The sequence below is a fragment of the Sorex araneus genome, chromosome 3 (genome assembly GCF_027595985.1).
Source record: "Sorex araneus isolate mSorAra2 chromosome 3, mSorAra2.pri, whole genome shotgun sequence".
In the NCBI taxonomy this organism is placed as follows: Eukaryota; Metazoa; Chordata; class Mammalia; order Eulipotyphla; family Soricidae; genus Sorex; species Sorex araneus.
In genome coordinates, this window is record NC_073304.1 from 156,243,827 (window position 1) to 156,263,322 (window position 19,496).

The 19,496-nt window shown below is 49.6% G+C and overlaps 1 protein-coding gene across 2 annotated transcripts in view; it reads left to right on the top strand.

Annotated features, from left to right (window-relative positions):
• OPCML (opioid binding protein/cell adhesion molecule like) overlaps positions 1 to 19,496 on the top strand; it is a 1,158,538-nt gene that overhangs the window by 1,119,455 nt on the left and 19,587 nt on the right. For both annotated transcript variants that reach the window (XM_055131031.1, XM_004614131.3), the window contains 3 exons: positions 16,702 to 16,836; positions 17,189 to 17,309; positions 18,136 to 18,287. In XM_055131031.1, coding sequence (XP_054987006.1) covers positions 16,702 to 16,836; positions 17,189 to 17,309; positions 18,136 to 18,287 — 408 coding nt within the window. The remainder of the gene's footprint in view (positions 1 to 16,701; positions 16,837 to 17,188; positions 17,310 to 18,135; positions 18,288 to 19,496) is intronic.

Below are 19,496 nucleotides of genomic sequence, written 5' to 3' on the forward strand. Positions count from 1 at the left end.
GGGGCCTCAGGCTGCCTTTCCCTATGGCGGGACATCTTCAGGCTTTAACAGGGGCCATGTGCACCTCTGTGCCCTGGTCACACACATCCCTGCAGGGGGTGCTAAGCCTCCTGGGGAGGAGCCATGGGCCCTAGGTACCTTCCTGCAGGTCTGGGGACAGAGCTTCCCAGTGTGGGTGACTGTGCTGGCCCTGAGGACCTTTAGCATCAACCCCAGTCTCTGCTCCAGGGCAGCAGTGGCCCTCCCTGTCCACGTTCCCTGTTCTGGCCACTAAAAGGATCTCCAGACATTGGCACATGCCCTCAGGGAATGCCAGGGGCCAGGTTGAGGCTTACTGCAGTCCTCAGTGAGTGCTGATGAGGGGACAGGTCGGGGGATACTCAGTGGAGGCAGGGCTCTGGGTGACATGACCGAGGCATGAAAGAGGTGGGTGGGGTCCCGAGGAGGGCACCTCTGGGGCCGGAACAGCAGGAGGGGAAGCTCTGTGCTGGGTCTGGCCTGCTGGGAAACACCTTTTATTGCTGCTTACCTTCATCTGCTCACCTGCTGACCTTTCTGCTGGCCCCAACCAGAACCCAAACCCATGGTCAGTGCCCACTTAAATCAGAGGAGAAAAAAAGCAGGCAAAGGGGATGTTTCTGGAAGGTCTGAGAGGAAAGATATAGAGTAAAAGGCTTTCTGAAAAAAGCAAAATCTGTGAGGCTGTTGCATGGGGAGGGCACTTGCCTTGTACACAGTGAAGGCCCCCTGAGCCCCTACAGGAGTGGTCCCTGAGCTCAGAGCCAGGCGTAAGTCCTGAGCACTGTTGGCTGTGCCCCCCAAGACAGAAAAATAAGATAAAAGCTAAAACTGGAACTGAAGATTTTGTCTATAAAACTGAGTTTACATGGGACTCGGGGCCCTGGGCTGCTGGAGGGAAGTGGGGTCTCTGGTGATGGGTGTGGGAATGATGCCTGCGTGAAAAGTACAGTTAATAGGATTGTAAATCCCCATGCCTTAATGAGGTGTTTTATAAACTAAAACTGATTTTTAAAAAATTTTAAAGGTAAGATCTGAGTGAAGACCCAGATATTCGATCTCTGTTGGGGAGGGGGTAGAGGATGAGGGTGTAGACAGCATTTGTGGTTTCTGTTCCTTCAGGCAATTTAGTTCTCAGGCTCCTTGGCACCTTTCAAGGGTACTTGGTGGGTCCCACCAGTCTGGCTAGTGAGATTTCCCAGCTAAGGCGTATTCCTGAGGCTGTCTTTCCTTCTAGAATACTCGGAACAGACTATCTTGGACTGTAGAAGTAGCTCAATTTGTTTTTGTTTTGTTTTGTTTGGGGGCTACATGGTATATTCAGAACCTACCACTGGCCCTGTGTGCAGGTATAACCCCTGGCCAGATCAGGGGGGCCCCTAAGTGGTGGCAGGGATCAAACTGAGGTCTGCTGTGTACAAGTCAATTGCCCTATGCACTGTACTATCACCCTGGTCTCACATGCCCTGAAATTGTGAGGTCCCGACTTTGACCTCTGATACTTCATGGTTCCCTGAACACTGCCAGGTATAGCCTTAGTGGCACCTGGGCTCTCCCAGTATTGCTGGAGAGGAGAAACATTGAGAGGAAAAGAGGGGAGGAAGTGGTGTGTGTGTGTGTGTGTGTGTGTGTGTGTGTAGAGACAGGGGGTTGGGCGCAGGTGAATTTCTGCTCCTGGAGCTTCTGCTTGTCCCTAGTCTGCAGTTCCATCACTTCAGGACATTTGTGTGATCGCCATCCAGGGAGCCTAGCCCCGGAGAGACACGCTGCAGACTCCATCCCTGACTACCCACCTCTCCCCAGTTCAACGCCCGGCCACTGCCAGCCCACGCTCTTTGTTTGCTGTTCCTTTGAAACAAAAGCCTGCCTGGCAACCATCTTCCGGGTGCCTAGCAACTACTTTAGACCCCACGACACAGAAGTCATTAACAATCTGAGTGGAATTTCTGGATCCAGAACTCACCCAGCCCAGTCTCTTTGGGGGCCAGGGAAGAGAGAAATTCGCTCATTCCTGTCAGGATCTGCAGCATGGTGAGCAAAAGGCACATTCAGATGGGCAGGATGGAGAACCCAGAGGGGCGGTTTTTAAAAGTGGCAGATAGAGTAAGAGAGACAAAAGGTGGCTGGGAAGAACGCACTGATCACTAAATCGATGGGGCACTTGATGAGGCCAGAGGGGTGTCTCCATGGTCCCCAAAGCTGCAGGAGGTTCTGATGAAACTGAGGTTGGGAGTTTTCAGACAAGCCGGAAGTCCCTTATGTTTGGGGGACACAGGCAGGTGAATCAGCTAAGACGGCAGGCAGAGATGTTATGGGCAATTGCTCGCCACTGCTGCCATCCTAACCCTGCTGTCCCCAGGACCAGAAGCCAGGACATGGCACATGACTGGCCTAGTCTTATCTATTCCCATGCTGGAACCCCAGAACCAAGGGGTGGTTCCCCATCTCCTGAGTCTTGAGCTGTCTTCCCAGTGGGTCTCCATGTCCCTCAGACCTCACCTGGCTGCTCTCCACGTCCTTCCTGCTCCCTGCCTTCCCCAGCACCCCCAACCTCCCCTGTGCCCTTGCTCCTCTGACAAAGTTAATACCTGATGTACGGGAAGAGTTCCTGGAGGAGCTGCAGTTCCCATTTACAATCTGCTTGTGATGGGAAAATTATGTTCAATTCAGTAATAATTGATGGAAATGCTTGCTTCCCCTTCTGCAGCTGATTGGCTTCGGAATTGTGATTTAATAACATAAATACCACTTGTTTAATTTTCCCCCCTCATGATGAATGCCCTCTGATCAGCCAAGTTCAAAACTCTTTGAGCTTTTATTGACTTTTGTGTTTGCTTGCATTGTTTTGGGGCCATACCCAGCGGTGCTCAGGGCTTACTCCTAGCTCTTCACTCAGGGATCACTGCTGGTGAGCTCAGGGGACCATATGGGATGCCAGGGATAAAACCTGGATGGGCTGCACTCAAGGCAAGTTCCCTACCTGCTGTACTATCACTTTAGCTCCTGATGGGTTTTTTTTTGTCTTAGTAAGACTCTAAGTAAGTTCTATTTGTTATTTCTATTTTTCTTTATAACACAGCTATCTGAATCAAAGGTTGAGAGAAAATCACAGTCTGACCTTCAACAAAGATTGGTCACATGTGAGAGTTCATATTGTTAGAAGTAATTTCACTCCTCCCCTTATTTTCATCAGAGTTGTAGTAAGAGCCGAGGGCAGGGAATAAAGTGACTTATTTAAGTATAGACAGGATTTGAGGTTACTCATAAATGTAGGATGGATCTAGTTTCTTGTAGGATAACCTAAACTACCCAAGGCTATGTTATCCTACAGTTTCTGACTGAGGGAAAATATTTGAAAAGCAGAGCTCTGCACTTTACTTTCTAATGCTCTCCCTTCATTCCAACTGAGAATTTTGCTGTGGTTATGCCCATCTATCCCCAATGTGTATGCATGTTTCTGCTTGCTGAGGGTATTGAAGGAAGTAACACCAGGTGACATACATTAGAGCCACAATACTTCCCCTGTTATTTAATGATTCCCCTTATTCTATTGTTTCTTATTTGGGGACCACCCCCAGCAGTGCTCGGGGTTGACTTCTGTGTGTATGGGACTCCTGTGTGCTCCGGATCAAATCCCAGATCAATTGTTTGCAAGGCAAACTCCTTATCTGCTTACTCACTCTCTTGCCCCTCCATTCTTCCTTTTATTTCATTTATTTATTTTTGGGTCATATGTAACTTTTGGAGGAAACCACAGCCATGCTCCACATGCTCGGACAAGCCTCACCCATGAAGGAACTGACAGAGGAACCCAGGTATTCGGGACCTGTGGCTGAGATCCCCAAGCCTGCTTAGATGGGGACTGGGCCTTCTCCACCCAGATCCCCAGTTTTCTAGTAGCTTGTCAGTCACACCCACAAACTCCCCCTCCACCACCACCACCTGCATCATGGCCAGACTTCAGGCTCATATCCTGAGGTCTGCCCTTCTCCCCAGGCTGCCATCAATGATCTCCCAGGTACCCAAAGTAAAAGACTCTTCTTAGAGTAGAAGAAATACTCTAGGGATGTTTAGGTATAGAATCCCTTCCCTTCCAGGTAAGATGAGGGCATTTGGACATAAACCTGCCCCAGACATCAGGAAATCCAGCAAAGTTAGGGAAAGGCAGATACAGAAGTGTCTGTCAAGGAGTGCCATCAAACAGCGTCCACCCACCTATCCATGGCCCAGTGCTGGCCCATGGGTCTAAAAGGTCAGAGAGCACTGTTTTAGGAGTTGATGAGCCCTTGTGTTCCCCAGAACTGGAAGAAATCAGGCGATCCTGCTATTGAGTCCTGCAGTCTGAAGATGGAGAAACTAGGGAAGAAGAAGATGAATGTCCCAGCTGAAGGGAAGAAGAGAGCACAAGAGAGTAACACTCACACACACATACACACACACAAGAGAGAGAGAAAGAGAGAAAGGGAGAGAGAGAGAAAGAGAGAGAGAGAGCCTACCCTTACTAGTGCCCACCATTTTTACTCTGCAGATCCGAGTCTAATCTCATTTGAAAACATCTTCACAGGTGAATATTTACTAGCTCAGAGCATACCTAGTGCTGCCTGATGGACACAGCCATAGCTATCACCAGGCCCCTGGGATCTGGTGATTCTGTGCTGTGATGAGCACCAATGGCACCTGAGGAGTGTGAAGGGAAGCAGAACTGCATCTCCCACCCTGCCTGCAGCAGAGTCTCTCTTCTTGTCACACTGGTCCTGTTATCTGTCTGAAAAGGATCCGTGACCCGAACCTTAGAACTCAGGAGGAGTCTTTGGACCCAGAGTGGAGAGTAGGCAGGAAGCACTGTTTCTCTGCATTTCGGATGTACACTCAGACCTACAAAAATGGGTTCATTATACCAAGGAGATACTGTCCCCATCCCCCCATTAAGAGAACCTTGAAGAGCAGCTCCTGCCAGAATCTACACCAATAGGCTTCTTCAAAGGGAAAAGAAAGAAAGACTCTTCCCCTCCATACAAGACACTCCAGGACCTTTATCACTGTCAAGCCCACTTTTTTTCCCCTTACTAAACCTGCCTCCAGGATGGTCGATGAACCGCAGTTGTGTCTGCATTGTCCGGGTCCAGATAGTTTGTAGGGAGTCAAGTCTGTTCCGTACACACATGCCCCACTGCAGAGACCTCCTCTCATTGGTATAGGGTGCCCTGACAAAGACCCCTGGACTGGGTCTCAACCACCAGCTTTGTGATTACTAGATTTCTGGCACAGACTGGTGCCTGGTCAATTGACTGCTAGTGCTAAGTTTTAGAGCTTGGTGCAAATGTCTATTGGAGAGGGAAGAATAGGAGCAACAACATTCGGCACCATGTAGTTTGTTTATAGCCAACAGGGATCGGGTCCCTGATCTTCAGATTCCCGGTGATTTTCCCCATAGACATCAAAAGGCCACACGTAATGTGTCTTCTGTATTTACTGGGCTTAGAAGTAAGTGTCCAAGACAGACAAATGGAAGCACAGCTTCAACAGAGGCCCCTTCGGATGCTAACAGACTTAGTATGAGCTACGCAGGTGTCAATACAGACACCCCTGGCCAGGGGCATCTCCCAGGGGACCCTCTCTCCCCACCAAGCCTCTTGCCACCTGTCAAGACTGAGTGTTCAGGGCCTGACCTCCACCCAGCTTGACTTTGCTCGGTCCCCAGCAGCACTATCTCCCAGGGACCACATGGTGCTCGGTAGCCCTGGCTCTGTGAAGTGTGTCCAGCATCCTTGGCTGCACCTGCCTTGCCAACCCTCAGCTGGGCTCCATGAAGGCTACGGCAAGTATTTACAGACCATTTGTGAGCCTTGATCCTTGACATCTGTCCTTGCCGTGGAGTGCAGCACCCGTTAGGAGCTCATGTGAGAGAGAACAAGAGGGAGCAAGGGAGAGAAAGGTAAGAGTGAGTTGAGAGCAGGACCCATCTGCAGAGAGCCTTGCCCAGGGGCTGGGGCATGGCCCTGGGCTGCTTATGTTCATGCTCTAGGCCATCCTGACTGCTTCTCGGGCTGAAGGGTGAGCACCCAGCCCTCGGCTCCCTGTAGGCACCCTACTCTTATCCCAGCCTGTGACCAGGGCTGCAGAGTGATTCTTCAGTGAGGTGCCTTGAAGTGGCTTTAATCTGTGTCCCCAAGCTACTGTGAGCTGAAGTCTCCTGGGGTCCCCTAGAGTCCTGCTTTGGTGACTGAGGAAGAGTCTGGATGGATTTTAGCTCCTATAGGCAGAGGACAGAGCCCGTGGACTTGCAGGCTTTGGGGCCTGGTGGCACCACTTACCATGGGTGATGTGGGTGTGGTGACATGTGGATTAGCTTCCAGACTGTTGTTGGATGAAAATCTTATATTCAGTTATTCCACTATTTATTTATGTATTGGACCCAAGGATATCAAAGTGCTGGGGACCCCCAGGGCCCTGTCTAATGTGGCTAGGGAAGTTGGAGTGAAGGTTGGGGATCACACTCAGGGGCTTGCCTATACACAGCACGTTCCCAAACCCCTGAATCTTCCACCACCTTAATTATTTTAATTTAATTTATCTTTGTTTCAGGACCACACCTGGCAGTTCTCAGGGTCTATCCCAGACTTGGTGCTGGGAGAGCACCCCTGGAAGACCATGCGATGCTGGGTGTCCAACCTGAAACTCCAGCATGAGGAGTAGCCCCTGAAGCATCAAACTAGAAATGAGTTTGATTGGTTTGGGCTGGATCCTTTGCCTTAACCGCTCATACTCGTGAGTGAGAGCCACCGTCACTCACTCTCTTGCCTATTTCACTCACTATCATCCCCACAGACTCCTTCCATGTTGTCTCAAAGGAACAGTTTCATTTTATTTAGTTAGTTTTTTGCAGTGCTGGGAGTTGACTCCAGGGCCTTGCCCATGCAGGCATGCATTCCACCAGGAGCTCTGCTCAGCCCTGGCTCACCCATTCTGATGATGAAGCGTTATTCTGTGTGCCCATAACACATGATGTCATATTATTGCACATAAAGACTATCCGTACGTAATGCATTATTCCATGAAGCCTATAACAGTTATCTGGGGGAAGAGGAGGAAGAAGCAGGTTTATGCCCAACGGTACTCAGGGCTACTCCTGGCTCGGTGCCAAAGCTCATTTCTCAAAGTGCTCAGGAGACTGGTTGGTGTCAGGGGTTGAACCTCAGTCATCTGCCTTCACCCCTGTCCTATTTCTGACTCCAAGCACAGCCTTCTGGATGCCCATTCGGGCTAGGAGATGGTTCAGGCTGTTGGGCCTCCTCCAGGCCTGTGTGGCTCTGAGAACAGACAGTGGCTTTTGCTGGGAGGAGAAATGCCCAGAACTGCCACTGACCTGGCAGACAGTGGGAAGACATTCCGGTGCTGTGCACTTCCGTCTCAGGGCACAGCTGGTCCCGGTCGGCTGGAAGGAGCAGTTGCTGTTCACCAGAAAGCAAGCGTGGGGTGGGGGTTGCAGGGAGAGCACATGTTGTAACACTTCTCCCTGGCCAGGAGAAAGAGAGCTCTGGGGTCTCCACAGGGTCTCTGCAGCTTCTGGGTTTGTGCAGTCTGGCTTCCCAGTGCCCAGGGGTGACTCTGCTTGAGCCCTTTGTGGGCCAAATCAGCCTGGATATTTCTGTTCCTCCCATGTCCATTCTTCTTGGATCAGGTGGGTCCCAGGTGCCACCCTGTGTGCAGGTGGGAAAGAGGCTTCTCCAGTTTGGGGGCCACTCCCACGTGGTCAGGCGCCCTGGGGCCACTCACTTGGCCAGTTGGGCTGGTGGTTCAATGTAAGGGCCCCAGAAAGGGGGCCTGCTTAGGCCCTGCATTTTTGGGGGCCACCAGGGCCATATGGACACTGCTCAGGGGGCCTGTAGGACCACACCCAGCAATGATTAGGGACTGTTTTGTGCCAGGGATTGAACCCAGGTCAGGCATATGCTACACATGCCAGTACCTGTCCAACGTCAAGCTACAGAACAATAAGATGTGCATGAACATCAAGGACAGCATCTTGGGTTTGCTTTCTAACTGCTGAGGAGTCTGTGTGTGTATGTGTGTGTGTCTTCTAAGTCCTGATTTATTTACGTATAAACTTCATTTTACTAGAATTGAGCATCCTCAACTCACCCAGTAGCTTTTGAGTGCAAATGATGAAGAAAGAGAAAGCCTGTCAAAGAGAAACTTTCCACTGGTTCTCAGCCTTTTCTCAGTAACTTGTGTGTTCTGTCTCTGCTTTAGAAAAAGAAAACACGTTTATTTGCTTCAATTTGTGTTATTGTGGTTGGAACTGTTTAAGTTTTCATTTCAGAACTTTTCAGAAGATAAATGCCAGTTTACTTTTTTCAACTGAGGGGGCTGTTCTGGCCTCCATAAAGATCGAAGCTTCTATTATTGGGCCTTTGTCCGCCACATGTGAACCCTCAACCTCCAGAGATCCCATCTATGCCTCACCACCGCCCCCGTCTCTGTCTCTGTCTCCGTCTGTCTCCCTCGTCCTTGCTCCTTCTCTCACTCTCTGTCCCTGTTTCTGTTTTTCTCTGCCACTTTCACCTGATCTCTCTGTCTCTGTATCTCTCTGTGTTCTTTCCTAACTCTGAGTCTATCCTCAGCTCTCTGTGTCTCACTTAGTGTGTCTTGTCACACCCTCTCTGTCTCTCGAGGGGCCCAGCACCCCCTTCCCATCTCTGATGTATCCCCAGCTAAAGGGCCTGGATCCCTGCCTCAGGACCACTATTTCTGCTCCAGAATGTCACCCAGCTCCTTCCTTGTCCTGTCCTTGGTCACCAAGTGTCCCTGACTGAGCAGACATTGGTATTGCTTCTCCTCTCCCCGCTCAACTCTGGGCCCTGAATCACCATCCTGGGCTGGGTCAGAAGGCCACATCGTGACTACATGTGTGTCCCTGCCGAGGCTAGAGGCCTGAGCACATGAGCAGGTGCTGTAGTTCCCTCCCCAACTCTCTGGCAGGGAAGGAACCTATAAAGACCTGAAGCTTTGCAAAACATGACTCATGGAGCGTCCCATGTCCAGAGGTAGCCAAGAACCCCTCTCCATCAGCATCCTAGGCAGGCCCACCAAAGCCACCATGTCTCATCTATTCTCTGGTAGCTCTGGTGAACCCCTCTGGGGTCACTGCTGAGCGTCCTGCATGATGTCCCCCAGCCCCACCCTACACAGTGTCCCAGCACCCTTCTGTCTCCTGGGAATGATACCAATGTGTCCCGCTGTCCTCTCCTTCCCCTTGCTTGTGCCATCGGTGGTCACCTTAGAAAAGGGGGAATCTTAGAGGTCTTTTCATGGCCTAACTGTCCCTCGACTCAGCCCCTCTCCCCCACCCCGTCCTTGCCAGGAGGTGGCTCCCTTACCTGTCCCGGGGAGCCATTGATCCTGGTCTGAGCCAAGAGCAAGCCGAACTGTCACTCGGGGGCAGGAGATGCAAGCCACCCAGATTAGGTGGAGGCCACGTCGTTCAGGAAGGCAGGTTCCCCACCCTAGGTAAAAGCCCTCTGTGCCCAGAAGCATGTGACTTATTCAGACTTAGTCTCTCAACCCCAGTGACTGGCACCATTCAATTGCTTGCATTAATTAAGGACAGATGAAACAATGGGTTTATTGCACTTTTCATTAACTCTTGTGCAGTGACTGGATATAGCTGAGAGCAGGGAGCTTGTGAGGGTGGAAAGGGGCCACTGTCCATGCTGGTTCCACTGGTTCCAGAGTTGCTATTGGCCAGCAGTGTTCTGAGGGGACCTGGGGAGCAGACTGGCAGAGAGATTAGGGGGAGAGGGGAGATGTTGGAAGGCTGGGAAGGCTTGCATGGGTCCCCACCCAGCCTCTGGAATGGAAGGAGCAGGATTGGGTCCTGAAGGTTGAGCCTGTACCAGATGCAGCAAAGGGCTTGACATCACTGGCCAGGCTAGGAATTAAAGTCTGGGCTAACCTGTCCAGGAAGCAACGCAGACAGTGGAGAGTGTGGGCCAGGAGCCAGCTGCCCCCAGCACCAGAACCTGCCCTGTCTACACCCCAGAACGCCCCTTTCTGCTTCCCTGCATGTCTCAGAAGAAACCTTGTGTCAGGCTAGAAAAGGTGCACCAGGAGGAGCTGGACAGTTCCAAAAAGCAGTGTCTCCTCAGATTCCAAGGAGAGATAGCGTCTCCTGAGCCCCTGGCTCTTGGCTCCTGTGGAGGAGGGTGATGGGTACCCTTAATGAGCTGTTTCTCCCTGCCTCTCCTGGATCTGAAGCAAGGATAAAACTTCAGGGGGTGTTAGCACTTGAGTCCTCATTACGTCCAGGTCCCACTCCTGCTCAGGGGTCGGGGGGGTTCTGGTTCTAGCTGCTCCATCCCAGCTCACTTCCAGTTTTAGGGTGACAGAGGACCCCCGTCCTTTGGAACAAGCCTGACGTCTCCCGTTTGCAGGGAGAAAGACAGGGGCTCAGGTCGGTCTTTGCTGCCAAGCCCAGATTGTGGACCAGCTGACAGCAGGAGACGGAGATGTTGATGTGCTTGTGGCTCATTTGATGTGATTATATTCTCTTGGCCAGAGGCCTGGAGAGAGATGGATGAGTGACAAGCCCTGGGCACAGATCCGCTTGTGAACTTCCCACAGCGTGTCCCTGGGCCAGCACCCAGCCAGTGTGCAGGACTGAGCAGTTTCTGTAGCTTACAGCGCCTATCCTTGGCCAGTTTTGCTCCAGACCTCATAATCAGGGCTCATAGGCCATCACTCACACCAGCCAATTCACTGTTTCATCAGCACGCTGCACTCTCTACAGCTGTATAGTTCCGTGTCTTGATACCAGTATAGTACTTGCTACTGGAGTGATCACAAGTTTGGACCGAGGGCAAAAGGATAGATTTCCAAGACAGAGCAGATCAAAAGCTTCATTTTATTTCCCTGATGATCATCTGGTTCACCCACTATGGAAAACAGTTATATGGAACTCAAAAAATTAAAAATAGAACCTCCATTTCACTCTTTGGCATTGAGCCCAAGTATACGAAAACATTAATTTTTAAAGTTGTATGCACACCTGTGTTCAACTCTTGTAGTAGATATAAAAAATTACCCAAGTGCCCAATAACAGATGAATGGAGAAAGAAGGCATAGACTGTATGCACAATGGACTACTACTCACCTCTAAGGGAAGGTGAAATCTTGAGGCCAGGCTCTGCATTGTGTGTGGCTGACCTATATGGTCCCTCAAGTATTGCTAGGACTAATACCTGAACTCAGAGTCAGAAGTAAGCCCTAAGCACTGCCAGATGTGGAAGGAGGAGGAGGAGGAAGGGAGGCAGGAGGAAGAGGAGGAGGAGGAAGAGGAGGAGAGAGGAAGGAAGGAAGGAAGGAAGGAAGGAAGGAAGGAAGGAAGGAAGGAAGGAAGGAAGGAAGGAAGGAAGGAAGGAAGGAAGGAAGGGAAGTAAAGGGAGGGAGGGAGGGAGGGAGGGAGGGAGGAAGAGAAGAGAGGAAGAGAAGGGAGGGAATGAGGGAGGGAATGAGGGAGGGAAAAGAGAAAGAAAGAAAAAAGAAAAGGAAAAAGAAAGGAGAAAGAAAGGTAAGAAGGGAGGGAGGGTGGGAGGGAGGGAGCGAGGGAGGGAGGGAGGGAGGGAGGGAGGGAGGGAGGGAGGGAGGGAGGGAGGGAGCGAGAAGGAAGGATAGTCATACCTTAATTTTAGTTTCAATTTGGATGGAACTGAAAGGTGTCATGCTAAGCAAGTATGTTTGAAGGAGTAAGACAAATACTGACTTATCAACAAATGGTTGATCTGACTTATGTCAAATATAAAGACACAAAGTAAAGGGACAGATAATAACCCATGGGGATTCCCCCTGACATATTGCTAACAGAATGGACAATTGAGACCCTTCACAGCAGAGGAAGGAGTCTAAGAAAGGGAGGTGTCAGTGGCACCTTGTTGGGGAGTGGTGCAGGAGTGGGGTAAGCACAGAACAAAAATTGGAATCCTGTTGTAAGCCACAAAACCTCAATAAGAACACAAACCTCAACAAAGAGTAAACTAAAAGCTGTGCTGTGCATAGTCTTGAGGGGCATGCCATGGTATTGGACCCAGCCTTCTAAGTACAGTTTGCAGCAGATCATTGCCACGTCCCCACCAGCTGGCAAAGGCTGGCTTTCACTGGAGTCCTTTGGGTTGGAGTCAGCTGACCTCACAAGGTGGTAGTCCCCTGTCAAGAAGGACTGTGGTGTAGACTTGGGTATGTATATCAGAGAAGACACTGAAGTTCAGCATCTGTCTCTGCTTCTGAGCGCTTCTTCAGAACCGTTCTAGGGAGACCTATAACCAAACTTCCATTCTTCTCTCCTCTACTCCCACTTCCTCTCTCCTCTCCTCCCCCTTCCTCTCTCCTCTCCTCCTCCTTCCTCTCCAGCTCCTCCCTCACCAATTCCCACCCCCTGTCCTGTGTACCAATTGACCTCTGCCTCCCCAGTCTGCAGGGTGGCTGCCAGCAAAGCCGATCCCAACACACTTGTCTGTTGCCCCTTTCTCCACAGCAGGCAATTTCCCTTCTCCACCTGAACTGGAGAGGGCGGGGAGGCAGCAGCCAGAGACCCCGCCGTTCCCGGGTCTCCAGGCATTTAGCAACCTAGATTTGTTCTGGTTTAAAAATCTCACTCAGTCTTCAAAGTTGTTAAGAAAATAGCATCTCAATCACCTTCCGGGAGCTGGAGATGGGGAGGGTTTCAACACCATCTTCCCGTTTCTTAGCAATAAAAACTGGGCTTGAGCCTATGCATGTTTGGCAGGAAGGCATAGCAACCACTCAGAAGGAAGCTTGTCGCCCAGGGTCCAGCTACTCCTGTCTGGTCCGAGGGGGTGATTTTCAGGAGCCCACCTGGTCCAGAAAGGTGCTCAGCACAAGGGGACGCAGAGGGTCACCTGGTCCCTTCACCAGCACCAGAGTTGAAACTCACATCTCCGAGGCCAGCAACCATGCTTGCTGCTGCTCTGTAATCCACCGCTCAGAGGCTGCTTCCCAGAGCAGCAGCCCAGTTCAGATCTGGGCACTTGCTGAAAATGCAGAATTCTGGCCCCGCTGCAGACCTCTGAGTCAGAACCCTTTTAGGTACACACACACACACACACACACACACACACACACACACACAAATAAATCTCTATATTTTAATCCCTAAGGGATTTATATGCAAATGAAAATCTGTGAAGCATTTATACTACAAACTTGACAAAATTCTTTTTCTCACTTAATCAGGCAGCACTATCCCAGGGACCCCACTATACGGAAAACTAACTCTTCCTTCTTGCCTTTTGTTGGTGGTCACAGAACCATCCTGCAGTGCAGCCCTGTGGTGGGAGGTGGAGGTAGCGGGTGGGGAGCCTGTGTTTCAGCAGTGGCCATGCTGTCCAGGAGTTGTGTCCCCCTGCCACACTGTAGGACTCAGGGTCTGCCCCCAGCAGAGACTCTCTCACTGCCCCTCCCAATATCCTTGGTCTTTTTTGAAATACCCTCTTCCTTTTGGGGGTTCCATGCTAGACTCATCAGGGACTAGAAGACATTGGGCTTTTCTTGCTAAAAGAGGGGTCAGAAACTCCACCTGAGGATTGATAAGGCCCACTGCAGGTAACAGGTAACATGTGTGTGTGGTCCAGTGTAGTGGAATGTGTGTGTGTGTGTGTGTGTGTGTGTGTGTGTGTGTGTGTGTGTGTGTGTAGGGGGCATCCTTCCAGAGCCCTTCCTTTGATTCTGGGGGTTTTTCTCAGTTGAATCAGTTACAAGGCTGTTCATAATCAGGTTTCAGTCACATAATGTTCCAAAACCCATACCTCCATCAGTGTATATTTCCCTCCTGCCACAGCCCACCCCACCCCCTGCCACCCCAGCCTGTCTTTATGGCAGGAACTTTCCTTCTTTCTGTCTTTCTCTCCTTTCGGGCATTATGATTTATAATACAGATACTGAGAGCTTATCATGTTTGTTCCTTTACCTACTTTCAGCATGCAGTTCTTATCCAGAGTGATTATTTCCAACTGTCTTTGTCATGTTAAACCTGGACCAATCCTCCTGGTCCTATATGTTCTTGGGTATTAGTCTTTTTTTTTTTAATCCCACAAATTTTGAAATTTTTTTTCACTTTTCTGGATTGAGGTACCATGATTTACAATTCTGTTAATGATGGTTTCTCATGCATATAATTCCAGCACCACCCCCATCACCAGTGTACCACCCTCTCTCCCTGAGCACAAATGCCCCTCCCTTTCCACCATCCCCACATACACCAACTCAGTTGCATGGATCAGTTTTGTTTTCTTGCCTTTGGCCCTTTGTTTCTTCCTTGCTGTGCATCTTTAAGTCCCACATATGAGAGTGCTCGCTCATTCTGTATCTATCCCTTTCCTTCTGACTGACTTCACTCAAACCGATATCCCAAGTTCCCTGAAAATTGCATGATTTTATTCTTTAATAGAGCTGCAGTGCAGTGTCCCCTCGTCCACTATGGTGGGAATGTCATCTGCCCTTGAGTTTTAGCTAATCAGGTTAGTGGTTCAATTCAAGTTTCCAAGGATTCAATGCTGCTGGGTCCCATGGTACCCCAGATACTCGGGACACCCTAGTACTCAGGATTTTCCAGGACCACACCCACTGTTTTTCTGGTGACTACATATATCATGGTAGAGATTGAACTAGGGTCAGATGCAGGCAAGGAAGTTCCTGTGACCCTGGTACTGTCTCTCAAGCCTAAGTACAGTTGGACTGATGGTTTGTGGCAAGCATTCTACAGTACAATTGGGAAGGAGAACCAAATCTTATAGTGAGGAAGCCAGCCTTTTAATCCTTTCATATTTATTCAACACAGATAAGGTGAGATAATTCTGGGAAGTGTTTTTGGTTCTTTGATTTCATTTGTGCTTTCAGCCTTTAAACTGCACTGTTTCAATAAGTGAGTACATTTTAACCCTTTCTGCAATTTCCATAATAAGTGATCTCCAAGGAATGGGAGATTTTGTGAGTCTAAGAGAAAAAAGGGGACTGGGAGGAGGTGATGCTTGTAGTCCTTCATGGACCTTGAGGAATGGAGAAACCTCTCAGTGCTCTACATTGGTTGGGGCTGAGGGGTGCATAGGTAACTGAGACTCACAGACAGGCCCTGCCTTCAGTGCTCTGAAGCAGTTTCTTTTCTCAATTTCTCTCTGGATCCTGAAGTCGGCAATTTCCATCTCGCACAGGACTGATTCCTGGATTGAGGGGTTAGGGACCTGCCTCATGCCTTATTTTTCCTCTGTGGGGTGCATTTTCCCCCTCCACCCTCAGCTACCGCCTGTGTGGTTTCAACTGCATCTGTAAAACTCAGAAATTACCCCCAGGGACTGTTCCCCACCCCTGTCCACAGGCAGGGTTCTAGGCTGTGGCCTGCACAGTTGCCTTCCCTTGCTAATCAGTGAGATTTTTTTCATAGCATCACAGGTTTACAGAATGGGGCTAGTTTGGGGCTGTTTAAATTGTTCATGAGGTCTGGGCCTCCTGAACCATTCCTGTCAGCCCCCTCCTTCCCTCTCACACATCAATAGCCAACTCAGACTTGATAGAATGAAGATGCATTGGATTGAAATATGCTTCTAAGGCATGTGAGTGAAGTACACTGAGTCTCTATACTCCTGAAAACTAATTCTTCTCTCAGGGCTGGAGCACAGAAGGGACTCAGACATTTCTTATAGGCAAACAAGAAATGCAAATGGCTGGACATCCTTTCTGGCCTTCAAGTTCCCTGGATTTTCCCAGGAGCCTGGTGCTTTGACAGAACTCAGAACATTTGTGTTTCAAGATAGAGGGTCTGTTCTCCTTGCACTGAGCCATAGGGAGCAAGATAAGAGACATGGTAGAAGGGCCCAATCATTGTGGGATCATAAAAGGATGACTGCAAGCAATGTACATTTTGCAGCTCCAAATATTTTCCATCATGAATCATAAGCTTCATGAGAATCTCAGAAAAAACCCTGCGGAATGTTCCTTAGTGTCAGGTATTAAATCCATGAGATAATTCTAGTATCAGCAGCTCTGTGCTTTAGGGAGATTGTGTAGATTTTCTATGCAGAGACCATGGCACTCTCCAGAGCATTCAGAAACTTTCTCTCTCTCATTCATTCATTCATTCATTCAATGAAGTTTCACACTGAACCAAATGCTATGCATCTATCTGTATTCAAATATTGAGCACTCAGTTATTCATCCTCCAAATGTCAAGAGTTTGGGTTTAGTATTTAAAGACATTACTATTTGGTGAAATAAAATTAAGATTCCCATACCAGGATACCCCTCTAACTCCTCCATTTTCATTATATTATATTATTGATTATACCAACTCTCTTTTAAAAATCAACATTGACTAGTATGCCGGGCATATACTTTTAAGTTGACCCTCATGATCACAAAAGAAAAATCATGATAAGCCATCTTATCATCTGATCTAATAAATGAGTGACTTGGATAAAATAAAGTTCTTGTTTTTTTCTTTTCAAATACCTGTTTGGGATAAGAGAGGCAATATCATGCCTTGTGCTCTTTTACTGGCTGCTCCAGAGCCCTCTTTTTCAGTCCTTTGTGTTCTTTCTCAGACATGTTCTACATGTCAAGAGTCCTGAGTGTGGTTTGAAGTTCCTTGATGGTTTCCGGTCTGTGTCTGCCCCACAGGCCAGGGCTTTGTGAGTGAAGACGAGTACCTGGAGATCTCCGACATCAAACGGGACCAGTCTGGCGAGTATGAGTGCAGCGCCTTGAACGATGTGGCTGCGCCTGATGTACGGAAAGTCAAGATCACAGTCAACTGTGAGTGGACCCTTCCCTGACCATAGGGCTGGGAGAGGACCAGGGGATTAAGGGAATAAATATTATTCTCATGGCAAGGCCATTTTCTGAGGGACCCAACAAGGAGGCACCTAACCAGAGCTGGTACCTCTCTGAACTTGGTGTCTCTGGACTGTCCCTGTGAACATGGGAGCTATTAGCTAAGAGAGAGCCCTCCATCCTGAAAGAGTTTGAAGGCTGGAAGAAGAGGCTGGGATGCTCCTGATACCTTCCAGCTCTCAAATGTTCAGTTGTGTCACTAGGAAGGAGGGCTCTGGCCAGCCTGAAGGCGCCTCTCCTCTCGATCACGGATCCATGTGTGCTTCCCCCGCAGACCCTCCCTATATCTCCAAAGCCAAGAACACAGGCGTATCGCTGGGTCAGAAGGGCATTTTGAGCTGTGAAGCCTCTGCGGTGCCCATGGCTGAATTTCAGTGGTTCAAGGAAGATACCAGGTACGTGGACACGGGGAGGAAGGGCACATCTGCAGAAGGCCCTGCCCCTCTCAGAGGAAGGTTTGCTAATGTAAAAGGGGACAGTGAGACCCAACCAAAGTGCACTGCAGCCAACTTTACAACACTCTTCTTTGAGAACCAGACCCTCAAAACAGCAGAACAAGCCAGCAAGTGGGTAGAATAAGTTAACCTGGTTTCAGAATCTGATTAGTTTTTAGACATAATTTCCAAGGCTGAAGTATTGACACATTCAGTCTTTGTTCATTTTCTTTTTTAGTGATTGGGTTTCAGTCATATAATATTCCAACACCCAACCCTTCACCAGTGTACATTTCCTGTCACCATATCCCTAATTTCACTCTTGCCACTCGCCACCTCCATGGCAGACACTTTTCCTCCTCCTCTCTCTCTCTCTCTCTCTCTCTCTCTCTCTCTCTCTCTCTCTCGCTCTCTCTGTCTCTCTATCTCTCTCTGTCTCTCTATCTCTCTCTGTCTCTCTGTCTCTCTCTCTCTACACACACACACACCCTCCTTTGGGGCATTATGTTTTGCAATACAGATACTGAACGGTTTTCAGGTATATTCTTTCACCTACTTTCAACACTCAGCCTTTGAAGCTGAAGATCCTTTTCTTCTTCCCAGAGACTTGCTGCTTGGGGTTAGAGGGGAGAGCCTGGTTTAGTCAGAAGGAAACGTTGCTTTGTGTGGAGAAGCCTCTCAGTAGAACCACCTCCTGGAGCTGGGTATCTTGGAGAGCCAGAGCTGCATTGCCTGTCTCTGCCCCCTCTCGGCAGAACGTACCCAGCAGTGCTTTCTCTGATTGCAGGCTCGCTACTGGCCTGGATGGGGTGAGGATCGAGAACAAAGGCCGCATGTCCACCCTGACCTTCTTCAATGTTTCAGAAAAGGATTATGGGAATTACACATGTGTGGCCACGAACAAGCTGGGGAACACCAATGCCAGCATCACACTGTATGGTGAGTGCAGGAAGCCCTGGTGCAGAGGGGTCAGCCATGGGGAAACCGGGGGGTGGGGGACTCACTGCTGAGGGAGGAGAGTAAAGGTTGTGTGGGCTGTGTTCATCCCTCCCAGTCCACCTACCATCCTTGCTGATAAAACACTTTCACTGTCATCCTTTTCTGTGGGATTTGATGACACCTTGCAGGAAGTGGACACCTCCTGACCCACTGAAAGATGTGATTTGTGTTCTCCCAGGGAGGCCAGCTGCCTCATGAACCCGCTGAATGGGAAGGACAGGAGCATGGGCTAATTAAAATGGAGTGCTAGTTAAAATTTGTGGGGATGATTGAGCTTTACTGTCAAGGTACCCTTGATGGAAAGAACCTCTGGTCTTCAGGGTTCTGTTTATAGACAGAAGCCAAGTCAAGTCCTCCATTGTGATTCTCATGCCATAATCTCATTGGGGGAAGAATGATGGGAGGGTTTCTGAGTCCTCATCAAGATGCGGGTTTGGCCCCCACTGGCCACAAACCCTTCTCTGAGAGTCCCTCCTTACCCTCCGAATGGACAGACCTCCAGAACTATGGCCATTGCTGAAGGAGGGGATGGCCCTTATCCATCTGTTCACTCATGCCACATTTCACACCATACCCAGAGCCAGCTCGCTGTGCGATGTTGTGTGTGTCTGTACATGTCTGTGTGCTGAGATTTGGTTGGAGGACGGCCTCGCGGGCATAGGATAAGATGGGACCCATTTTCTCCTGGGGGACCTCAGAGCCAGAAGTGGCGTTCAGCATTGACGCGACTTGAACTTTGCCCACCAACCATCTGAAATGTGTGATCTATGTCTTTTGTTTCCTCTCTGCATTGTGTGTGCATTGTGCTGTGTGTGTCTTAGAAATAAGCCCCTCACCAGCAGTGGCAGGTGGGTACAGCATGTTCCTTCCTTCCTCTGCCTGCCTGAATGCCTGTGCCTTTGACTTGAAGCCTCCTTCAAAGAGAGGCTTGCCTGCGTCTTCCCCCGCCCCCGGTTCATTTCTCCTCAGTGAATAGACGGAGGGGAGCTGGGTTTGCACAGTGGAAGAAACAGACATGTAGAATATGATGGCTTTCATGCCCACGTCCCCCCCCCCACCAACACTGACACACACACCATTTTCAGATAGGCACTGGGGGAGAGGAGATTCCCCACCCAAACTGTAAAACACCACTTGGTGACCTTTAAA